General features: G+C 35.7%; 1 protein-coding gene across 2 annotated transcripts in view; it reads right to left on the bottom strand.

Annotated features, from left to right (window-relative positions):
• Ufd1 (ubiquitin fusion-degradation 1-like) overlaps positions 1-12,535 on the bottom strand; it is an 86,218-nt gene that overhangs the window by 16,646 nt on the left and 57,037 nt on the right. For both annotated transcript variants that reach the window (XM_090373898.1, XM_090373899.1), the window contains exon 8: positions 2,269-2,337. In XM_090373898.1, the coding sequence (XP_090230024.1) occupies positions 2,269-2,337 (69 nt within the window). The remainder of the gene's footprint in view (positions 1-2,268; positions 2,338-12,535) is intronic.

The raw sequence follows: 12,535 nt of genomic DNA, 5'->3' as shown, positions 1-12,535 counted from the left end.
AGTGTTATTATTCATGTTATTTCAACACTTGCAATGGGTACACACAGTTCAATACTAGTGGTTTTAATATTCACAAAACTTTACTATAGTTTTGTGAATATTAAAATTTACTAAATTTACTTATTATTGTGGAAGAACAATCAGAAGTTGTTCTTCCACATACATTACATGGCTGCTCTTTAGACCCAACACATTATTCACTGTTCGAGACTTGCTATGTGATAACGAGCTAGTAAGCATTGAAACCAGTCCTAGTAATGCCTTCTAATTTTTAATGTATACACAATTTATCTCTTGGTGATATTATTTGATTAAAACCAATATTAGTAACAACTTCAGTACCATATTAATTCGTGGACAACAATGTTTTCAGAGTGAGCACAAGTTCAAGCCTTGTCAGGAGGGAACAAAGAATTGGCAAGACAGCAAGAAAGAACAAAAAAAAAAAAAGAAAAAAAAAGCAGAATAGCATTTTTTATTTAAATTATTTCAATACCTGAATTGAAATATAATCCCATTCTGTTACTTAATATAAAACCACAATAAAAATAAAGGAACACACAATGACAATATCAATGGCAGGAAACCACCATTTGCATTTCTATCACTGACTGCAATAACAAAACATCAGTGGGTACCTTTATGATTTCTTTAACTTTCATTTAAGACTACATATGGAAACAATGAATGACATTTTATTAAAATAAAATAAATGATAAAATAAATAAAAAAAATAGAATAAAAAGAAAATATAATAAATAAGTGTACTTAAAATAATATATAATAAAAGTTTGTATACTTATGAAACAGAAAAACAAAGTTAAATAAATTAAAATTGCAAGGCAAAACACTAAAAAAAAAACAGAACTTTCAAACGTGACTGCCTCCTCTGTCAATAGTGAAATTCACTGCAATGTCTGTCACAGTAAATTTCTTTAGTATCAGTCATACACTCATGAGCCAAAACATCATGACCACCTATCTAATAGTGTGTTGGTCTGCCTTTTGCTGTGATACCCACTTGCACCTGGCATGGCATCGATTCCATGAGACCATGGAAGGTGTCTTCAGGTATCGAGGACCAACTGGACAGAAGGATGTCCCAAAGTTTGCAACACAACAAAGGTACTGACATGTGTATGCTGTTCCACTGCATCCCACAAATGTTTGATGGATTTGATGTCAGGGGAATTTGGTAGTCAGGGGAGCACATGAAATTGCTTAGACATGATCCTCAAATCATTCTTGCACAATGTAGGCAAGTAAGGAAATTTACTTGTGCTATGGGGAATCCACACATATCCATCAGAATGATGTGGCTGGAATCTTAATTCATCAGAATAGATGGCTCTTTCCAGTCATCCTTTGTCCAGAAACAGTGCTCTGTGCCCACTGCCATAGGAAGTGTCACCTACTCTGTAGGCCTATCCAGAAGAGCATCTACTGGTGTGCTTGGAAACATTTCTCTGTGCACCCTGGTTGTAGTCTGCCAGTAATCGAGGAATTTTGAACTGTCCATTGTCCCAGACAGTATGTGCCAACCACTGTTCCCCTCAACTGCCAACCAGTGGTGGTCTCCCTGTCCAGACATGTTGTGTGTGTGTGTGTGTGTGTGTGTGTGTGTGTGTGTGTGTGTGTGTGTGTGTGTGTGTGTGTGTGTGTGTGTGTGTGTGTCCCCTTCAGACCATTCCTGCCACACTTTCAGCCTTCAAACAGCTGACAATGCCTGTGGTTGTTGAGATGCTAGCCCCAGTCTTCCTAGCACCACAAATCATTCCCTCTTCAAACCCTGTCAAGTCCTTCCCTTTCTCCATTGCACAGGCTATGTACTCACAAACTGAGAGGCACTAGCTATGCCATATATGCTGCAGCAGTTGGTCATGTCAGTCCATGTGCTGGTGATCATACTGTTTTTGCTTGTGAGTTTTCTTTACAAAATCAAACATTAAATATGATTTTGCTTATCTTCAATTTTTAATTTCATTTCTATCTTGAATTATATAAAAAGAGTTCCCTAATTTAAGACAATAAAAAAAAACATTTAATATTTGTAATGTTTCAAAAAATATAACAAATGCATCCTTACCTAATGCATCAATCTATAAAGATAAATGCTTATTAACAGAAACTAGAATAAGGGATTTGCAAAACATTTTTTCAGCAGGGAGCACAAAGTAGGGGAAGTACTTTTATAAATGAATGAAGACAAAAAAAAAAAAAAATCATCTAATAAATGGTGTATAAAGTGCAAAAACCTAAATGACTTACTTTCTTTTGTTCGTTATTAATATATTTGGCCTCTGGCTCTTTATATCCTAAAGGAGGAGCAAATTCAACCTGAAAATATAACGGTCATAATTGTAAAAACTGACCAAAAATAATGTAAACCATTCATAAATCAGAGCACTCAGGTTTGGGGATCACTAAAATGCAATAATGGGAAGGGAACTACTATGATGCACCAGAAAACCAATAAACTTGGCATCTTTAGTCAATCTCTAAAAATCAAGGACCTAGAAAAATGTTAATGGAAATGAGGCTTCAAGCTGCAATGCACCAAAATGTCATTCTGAAACATTTCTTATAATTAAAAATAACAGGTAATCAATGCATGTCATTATGAGATGCAATAAACTATATTTTAAAATTTTTATTCATTTTGATTTTATTTTATTGATGACAAATATGAAAGACATCAGAACCTATAGTACTTAGCATAATGTATGGGTTGAAGGTGTGATAATATAGATATATATGTACTTGTTAACATTAAACTTAGATTTCTGTAGATTGTAGTTTTTGGGATATGCACTTGAAGGTTGTCCCAGAATTGTTGTTGTTGTTATTTGGTTATTAGGAGCATTAGCAACTAAGGCCATATTGCTCCGGGATATGCGGTGGTCATTCCCTGACCTTTCCGCATCCTCCGTATTTGGTGGTTGTCCCAGAAAACAGAAGCAGAAGGGATAAATGAAGAAGAGAAAAGTTGGTTCTGTGAGTTTGGAGTTGAACAGTGAATGGATGCTGGATGTTTGCAGCATGTGTTGGAAGAGAATGGGAGAAATTATGGATGTCAATTCAGAACAACGATGTGCCAGTTGAAGCATCTAGAAAAAAGGAATGCTATAGAAATAGAATGTCTATGAGATAGAGAATGGAGAGATTTTGTAAGAGATGGGGCCTTTATTAACCTAACTGCTCTCTTTTGAATGGAGTCAAGAAGCTTGAGAGAGAGAGAGAGAGAGAGAGAGAGAGAGAGAGAGAGAGAGAGAGAGAGAGAGAGAGAGAGAGAGAGAGAGAGAGAGGAGGGGGGGGTTGTTGGAGACCACTCCAGATGTGGGAACAATATTCCAGGTTAGCCCACATTTGAGATTTTTACACATGTGGCTTTTAGAAGAAAAGTAATGCTGAGAGTGAAAAAGAAAATCCAGGTTTTTGATGCAGAAGAAACAATATCTGTGATGTGTTTATGGCAATCAGAGGGCTGAGTTTTAGAAGGACTGATGTTAACTTGTGTTTGCCCCACTGAAAAATTAACTGGAAATCAGTATTTAAATGCTGGAATTGGTGATGAATACTTGAAAAGTTGAGACTGTCTGTGCAGGACAAGGTTTGTCAAACTTGAAGGTGGAATGTAACATGCTAATCAGTACAACTGATTAGCACATTACATTCCAGAAGTTCATTAATATACAAGAGCAAAAGACTTGGAGAAAGAACTGAACCTTAAAACATGTCAACATTAATGAAGAAGTCAGAAAACAAGAGCTGCCTATCATTACCTCTAGTGAGCATTTAAAGAAAAAAACTGGATACCCAATTACAAAAACAGTTGGCAAGTCATAAAATGGAAGCTTATTTAGAAGACATTTACAGCCACTCCCTGATTTACGTAAGTGTTGCATTCCACAGAACTCTACGTAAGTCGGAATTTCCCTAAAGGCTTATGCAGCACTCGCAACTATAATTTTATTGAAGCAAAAAAGAAATGTTCAACAAACATGTAAATAGAATTATTTATTCAATTTTTTTATCTCATGTGCAGGAAAAATTTCAAAAGTGTACAAATTATAAAGTATACAATTACAAAAATTTCACTTGAACCTATTAAACCACCCGTTGCTTGCTACGAACTTAGCTTGGGGTTCGCTGTACATATCCTTCATAAATATTTCTTGCTTTTGCTTGAATGGCAATTAGACTATGGGGATCTTGCTTTTGAATCTGATTTTGCATACATATTATTAATAGCTTTTCCATCTTCGATATAGCACCTGGATGCTGTTTTGTGATCACTATTGATCTGAAATGCATTGATCCTTTAACAAATTCTTTTATACATGCACTGACTTTTAAAATAGTATTCACTGTCAAAGCAGTGAGGCCTAATTCCCATGCAATAAATGACAAACTTTGTACTGCTTCTTACTTCTCAATCATTTTCATCTTCATTTCTAAATCAATTTTGTTTTGTTTCCTAGCACCCACCACTCTCACTTTCCTTCATCGTTGTAATAAGTAAATAGGAATGAAGAGAAGATTCTGAAAATTTATTTATGTTTTTATATGGCTGAAGATTTCAGTGAAGGGGAAACATATTTCACCATAATAACGTAAAAACCCACACAATTCCAGTATTATCGGAAATGCAATAAGATTGAGTTTACTATCCATTTATAATAGATTCATTAATAGAAAAGCCCAATAAAACAGAAAGTGCAAATTATTTTTACTGTTTTGTGATCATGACCTCCAGAAATGTGCTTTAGAAAAATATCACAAAGGCAGTCAAAATTGATTCTTATAACAGAACATATGATAACGATGAAAGTGTAGTGCATTCTCTGGCCGGACTACATTAGTCCTTCCTCTCAGCCAATAGTAGCGTTTGTAAAGGTGTTGGTTGCATGTTTTGTTTTTGCATCCTTTAGTTAAAAGTGATTTTGTGTTGTGCTTATGTGACACAAATTTATATCAAACTAATACAATTTCCATTATAAAAATGACCTTTTAGAGAGTTAAACAGTGAAAATTTCAATTTCTGAGGTCTTGGAATGAATTACAAAAAAAAAAACGTGTTATTGGGTTTCGCATTACAATATTTTCACAATACAGGCTCGCCTCAATTAATGTGATTAATTTGTCCCGGGATCACATCACGCAAAATGGAAACGCGTTAATCGAATATAATAATCAATATGAAAAATTATAATTGGTCCTTGACCTTCTGGAATGTCCATAAAGAATTTTAAAAATACTTTTTAAATAACTTTTTAACTGTATACAATGTAAAAGATAATGAAAATAATTATAGAATTAAATGTTTATTGCAAAAAACAGCGGTTCCCAAACTGCACTGCAGAATATTTTAAAGTTTCGAGGGAACAGCGATACTCGACATCTTTCGGACACCGCGCGAACTACTAGCTCGAAGTAGTTAACAGTTTCAACATTTCTTAGTTGTTTGGACCTAACTACTAAACGGAACTGTTAGGTATTTCTTTTGGTCTGGGTGCGCTGTGAAAAAATTACTGAGACACTAAGGACGCCGTGAACTGAGAAAGTTTGGGAACCTCTGACATAAAATGCACAATGAAGAAATGACTGTTGCGGAAATATTTGAAGTGTTGACTTTCTCTTTTCATCAATCAATTTCCGATAGCCGACAACAATCTTCTCTGGGCCCTGGCAAAATAAATATCTCAGAGAACCTCAAACCTTTTGTTTGAGGTTCTCTGCGATACGAAATATTTCATCTGGTTCTTTTACCGTTATTTCCTTCGCGGTAGCATTTTCATCTGGCTCATTTAAATGAATTTGAAAATTTGAATTTTTAAATGCAAGTCCACATTTACTTTATTAGCAGGAGACAAACAAGTAACATGTCTTCTTCTGATGGTTGATGGAAGATGGAACACACTGAGGTGGGCAGCAGGCGTTTGCCTGCTGCCCACCTCATTGTGTTCAATTCAAATCTTTTTCAACTATCGCATAAAAAAAAAGATCGCGTTAACTGGAAATTTGTATTGTGTAAAGTGGTATAATTTTTTCAAATAGCGGTAACTGAAAAACGCGTTAATCGAACTCGCATTATGCAAGGCCTGGATGTACCTCCATTTATTCCTACGGGATGCAAAATAAATTTCCATATTTTTTTCAGTTTGCACTGGCAGGCAAAAACTTACATAAAGTCGAATTTACGTAAGTCAAGTATTACATAAGTCGGAGAGTTCCTCTATATCAAAAGCAATCAGAGGCCTTAGAAATGTCAAGAGCAACTGCTTGAGTTTCATCAAATTTTTCCACTGAATCTGTCAAAAGATGAGTAACATGAGTCAATATATAACGAGTGGACTGACACTGATGGATTCCATATTGGTTGTTGAATTTCTCCATTACTTTGGAAAGAGTGCAGGTAAGTGCAATGAGGCAATAATTGGAAGGATGGGATTTGTTACCCTTTCCAGGAACTGGGTGGATATAAGAAAATTTACTAGGGTAATAAGAAAGTGCAAAAAGGCAACACAAAACAGGGGCAAGCTCAGCAGCACAGGTTTTGAAAACAAATGGAGAAATGCCACAAGGTTCTAGGGCTTTCTTGGAATTAAGACTGTGCAGACTTCTAACATCCTTCTGTTGGAAGAACGTAGGAGGCATCAAATGGAGAGTAGTAGGTTGATGGAAGGTTATTTACCAAGGTTGTCAATACAAGAGCTAGAAAAAAATATGATGGCTAGTAAGTTGGCTTTGTATTTAGCTGAGGTTGCAATAAAACCATCCGGTTGTAACAGAGATGGGAGTATGACAGAGGTGTGATGGACAGCCAACTGGAGTTGTAAACATTAAAATCACAAAGGAAAATTATTTCGCTGTTAGGAAAGTTCAATTGGAGATAGTCAAGTTTCAAAGAATGGAAGTCAAAGAATTCGAAGTGATTAGTGAAGCCGGGAGAACAACAATAGTGAAGTTGGAAGAACAACAGATAAATCTGACAGAATGGGATAGAGAGATTTCAAGCCAAAGGAGATCAAAAAAGAGGATAGATGTTCCAAATTAGGAAGTTTTTGACAAGGAATACCAGAGCAGACATGTGCACGAGTACTACCTTTGAAGAGAAATGGATCGTACAGTGAATAATTAGAACTGAGACGGGCAGTGGTAGAATCAACCAATAATTGGGATTCTGCCAGAAAAAGTAAGTGCGGCTTAGTAGACTGTAAATGGAAACGGGCATCACTGAAATTGGAACTCCGACAATGTACAAATGTATATTTGTGAAATGAATGAGAAAGTTTTTGTGGGGTTTAGATCTTTTTGTAGATAAGTTTGTTCTATTAATTTCACTATTCATGATGCATTCAATATATATAAAGTGAAAGTATTTGTAAAAGAATAAGAGAAGTTTACCTCAATATGTTACATAGAACACTTCCGTATGATACTCTCCAGAAAAAAATCAAAAATCTTACATTACAGTAAGAAATAATTAATTATTTATTTTCACTTAATGTATAAAGTGAAAGTGGATAGGAGGGAACGTGTATAAATTAATGAAATTATTGGATTTAGTTTACACAAGCAAGTACCCATCTCCTTTACATGATGTGGCATTCATAATGTCCCCTGCATGCATACATACTACTCAGATGCCCCCCCCCCCCCCCAAGTGTGGCATAGCAGAGGAACAAGACAGTTATACACTAGCTTACTGGATGCCTTGGTTTGGTGGACTATCTAGCAGCCGGCCGGTGAATATGGTTTTATTCCTTGAAATATAAGGAATATTGTTTCCCATCATGATGCCTAACATAACCTCAAGAAAAATTACTCATACTTCAAGATCAAGATAAGTCATCAACCACCCAGTATTTGCTTGTCTATTTACCTATTTACTGATTTACCTCTTTGCTTATTTACTTATCTGCTTGTTTAATGTCCCCAAACCCTCTCTAGGAAGGGGGCCGAACGTCCCTAAAAATATACATACCATGTACAAAGTAAAAACCATACTCGTGTAGTGTAGCTGCTAAAATACACAAAACAAATTGCACTTCTTCACCTTCTGTAGTGAAATATCAGTAGCCTTCTTCAGTTTTCAGAAATGCTCTGAAGATCTATTGTAAAGCCTAAGTTTCTGCATTTTAAAATCAAAATAGGCTCCAATATTTTTACATGATGGTTTATCTAAAGTCTAATCTGTTCCTTTACTGAAATCGATACTTTGCTTTTGTTACATGGCATTGTAATTTGTATTTGGAAAAAAAAAAAAAAAAAAACCACATAATAAACAATTTATCCTATAGTATAAGCCAAAGACAACAGAGTAAAAATTAAATAACACTTTCAAAATGTGTGTATGCGATATGGAAATTTTTTTTTTTCTAGAATAGGTGTCAGATACCTGATACATGTGTAACAAAAACAAAAAAAAAAAAAAAAAATCAATTATCAGATAATTTACATGTTCTCAATATTTATTAGGAGAATTAATCTAAAACAATTTAGTAAAACTAGATAATACTAAATAAGAATACAATATAACTATATTGTATAACACTATATAAGAATACATTGTGGATCAAAGGGTTACATAAGTAATTATCGACCTGTTAGCTTACTGTTGTTCCAGGAAAAATAATGAAGTTACTAGTGAGTAATGCAAAACCATCTAGACAGAAATGCAGTTATACTGCAGCCACAGGATGGATTTGTTAAGGGACAGCCTTGTCTGACCAATCTGACTGATACTATGATACAGTAATCAAGGAACTGGATGCAAAATATAATTTTGATATTACATATTTAAATTTCAGGAAAGCTTTTGATACTGTTGCACATAAAAGACTGCTGTACAAATTGGAGTAGTATGGTATTAAGAGAAAGTTACTGAATATAGGGATGGCTGAGTGGGAGAAGACAAGAGTGTTTATCAATGGCCACTGCCCTTCATGGACTAATGTTATTAGCAGAGGCCCCCAAGACTCAGTGCTGGGCCTATTGTTGTTTTCTATACTGATTAATGATACTGGCAACAAGGTATGCTACAGCAACAAGGTCTAGAAAATTTAGACAGCTGGGCTGAGAAGTGGTAATTGAAGTTTAACATTGACAAATACAAGGTACTGCATATGTGTAACAGTAATTCCAAATTGATGTGTGGTACTACACTCAAGGTAAGGGAACATTAAAAAGACCTAGGGATAATTGTGCAGTCAGATATGAAGTTCTTAGAGCAGTGCAGACAGAAAGCCAGCACAGCTCAAGAAGTTATGCCAATGACAGGAATTTTGTTAGCGGGGATAAGGAGATGATCATCCTAATTTATAAGGCAATGGTTAGGCCACATCATGAGTACTGATACAGGTCTGGAGTCTTCACTTTAGGAAGGATGTAGATCTGTTGGAATGAGTACAGAGAGGACAATGAGATTGGTGGAACAAAAGTGTGCTTTTATCAAAAAGGTCTTTGGGTCTACAACTTACCAAGAAAGGCTTCAGTTCTGCAAATTGCGATGCCTGGTTGCTAGGCACCTGTGAGGTGATCTGACTGAGGTGTTTAAGGCTCTGAATGGCTTGAGTAAGTTTGATGCTGATGGCATTTTTCCTCTTTTTCAGACTATATACAAGGAGGCATAAATTTAAATTAAGGAAGGATGGCTGCAAGATGGTGGTGGTGTGGAAGTTTAGTTTCAGCTAGTGGGTAGTTGATGTTGGAAAAAACTTTCATCTGTTGTTGTGAATATCAGTTCAAATAATTTTGTTGAATGTCAGTTCAAATAAATTCAAGAAAGAACTAAACAAACTGTTGGACAGGTGATGCAGGAGGTTCCCCCCCACTTGGCTGATGCTGTATAAGCTTGCTTTTTTGCATCATATGCCACTCTTAATTAGCATTAGCAGAGGTATACAATGCAAGAAAGCAAGCTTATGCAGCATCAGCCAAAAAAAACCCCTCCATTCATTCCAAATGCCTGTACAGCTCAGTCTTAAATTTATTTCAAAAGATGGAAGCCTGTTCCACAAATCTACCCTCTGGCTAAAGGCAAATTTCTGTGCATCAATTCTACAACTGTCGTTCCTCAATCTGAAACTCTGCTCCCCTCAGGTTCTTAATCTGAACAAGAGGAAGAATTCCATCAGCATTCAGCTTGCTCAACTCATTCAAGGCCTTATACACCTTAATCAGATCACCTCGCAGGCGCCTATTCTCTAGGCACTGCAATTTGCAGAACTTAAGCCTTCCTTGGTAAGAGCACCCCTTTGTTCCCCTCACCAATCTTGTTGCCCTTTTCTGTACTTGCTCAAGCAACTCTACATCCTTCCTAAAATGAGGCCTCCAGACCTGTATGCAGTACTTAAGGCATGGCCTGACCATTTCCTTATACAAAGGGATAATTGCCTCCTTTTTCCTACTAACAAAATTCCTGTATATCATTGACAAGACTCCATGACCTGTCCTGGCAGCCCGTCTGCACTGCTCAGCAAACTTCATATTTGACTGCACAATTACCCCAAGGTCTTTTTCACTTTCTACTTCCCTAAGTGGAGTACCACACAGTTGGTACGTTTCTCTTTGGTTATTGCTACCCATATAGAGTACTTTGCATTTGTCAATATTAAACTTCAGTTGCCGCTTCTCAGCCCATTTGGCCAACTTATCTAGATCCATTTGGAGTAGCATACCGTCTTTGCTGTTATTAACACAAAAACTTTTGTTAACCTTTGTATCATCTGTAAACTTGAACATTAAACCTGAGATATATCTTCATCAATATCATTGATAAATATACAAAACAACAATGGTCCCGACACCGAACCCTGGGAAACTCCACTAATACCATTTATCCATGAAGAGCAATGTTCATTGATTACCACTTTACGATCTCTTCCACTCAACAATCCCTTTATCCATTGTAGCAACTTACCCTTAATGCCATACCTCTCCAATTTGTACAGCAGTCTTCTATGTGCAACAATATCAAAAGCTTTCCTGAAATCCAAGTATATGATATCAAAATTATTTTTGGCATTCAGTTCCTTTGTGACCACATCACAGTATCCAATCAAATTGGTCAGACAAAACTTCCCTTTAAAAAACCCACGCTGTGTTTTAACTATTACTACAGTTCATGAAATGCATGACATGCAATATGATTCTTAATAGGCTGTCTACTAAGCAACAAAAGCCAATCAAAAATCCTTACACAACTCCTGGACCACTAAATCGTCATGTCAAACCATACTCAGATAAAGAGAAATAAAATTCGACCAATTAAATTACAAATATTAAAAACCCTATACTGTATATTTAAAATTAAATCTTTTATCGATACCAAGAGTGGAAAAGAATTTTTCTAATGTAACATCACATTCCATTCATTACATAAAATTGCATTAATGTTGACATTTTAGTTCTACTCTAGGATTCTATTAACAAACTGCTATGCTGTACAAGTGAGTGGCAAACATTTTTGTAAACTAAACCATCATCTCCTCAAAAGAGTCCAGTTTCTTCTATAGCATATCAATTTGTCTTGATAAAGGAATTCCAGAGCAGATCCAAAATGTTGAAGATAGCACAATTTCATTTAGTGAATAGAACAATTTTTTATGAAAATAAGCTTTTCTACTGGAAAATTTTGCCCAAAATTCTTCTGTTATGTGATCCGAAGGTACACTACATACATACATGTGATGTTTTTATCTCTAGCAACGGCTAGAGAAACTATGGTCAAAGCATCCAGATATCCTTCTGAAAAAGCTCTTTTTTAATATGTAAACATTTTAGACCTCGGTTAATGGAGGCAACAAAAAGGATGGTTGCTAAATTAATACTGAGTTCTGTAATTCAGTAGGTCTTGGCCAGCAACCATTGGATATCACAATTAACAAACCTTTAAAGCATTCATGCACAAGGCATGGACCAACTGGAAGGAAGCACCAAATGGCAATTTGACACTAACAAGATGAATGGTGTGACCAACCATTTTTAGTTGTGTGAATCTAGGTGAAAAAAATATATATATAAAGTTGTGAGTTGGTGAAATACGAGACAGTTGTCAAGTCTTTCAAGAAAGACTTGGCAACTGTCTCAGGACTGTCAAGGACCAACTTGACAGTCCTGCAGATAGTGCCCTCTTTCAAGAAAGTAAAAGTGCAGACCATAATGTCAATAATGAAAAATAAAAAGCTTCAGTTCCCACCAAAATTTTCTTTAATATGTACTTGTGAATTTGTTTCAAACATATGCAATAAATTTTTTTCCCCCAAAATCTGCCTTCTAATATGTGGGTGCCTCTTATGTCTAGTACGTCTTATCATCTGGAAAATACTTTATTTAATTTTGCAAATATATATTAAGTCTAGTATGTTAGGTCCAGCTCTGTACACAACATATCCCACCAACTGTTGCAAGAACATCCAACTTAAGACAACAGTTAGGAAAGTGAGGATAAAGAGGCAGCGAAATGGTACACTTAGGAAAGAGAATATAAAGAAGCAGAGATATAGTTCACTTAGGGTAAGAAAACAAAATG

The sequence above is a fragment of the Mastigoproctus giganteus genome, chromosome 5 (assembly GCF_048544385.1).
Source record: "Mastigoproctus giganteus isolate SK-2022 chromosome 5, ASM4854438v1, whole genome shotgun sequence".
Lineage (NCBI taxonomy): Eukaryota > Metazoa > Arthropoda > Arachnida > Uropygi > Thelyphonidae > Mastigoproctus > Mastigoproctus giganteus.
Note: the sequence above shows the minus strand (reverse complement) of the source record. Positions and strands in the feature narration are given on the sequence as shown.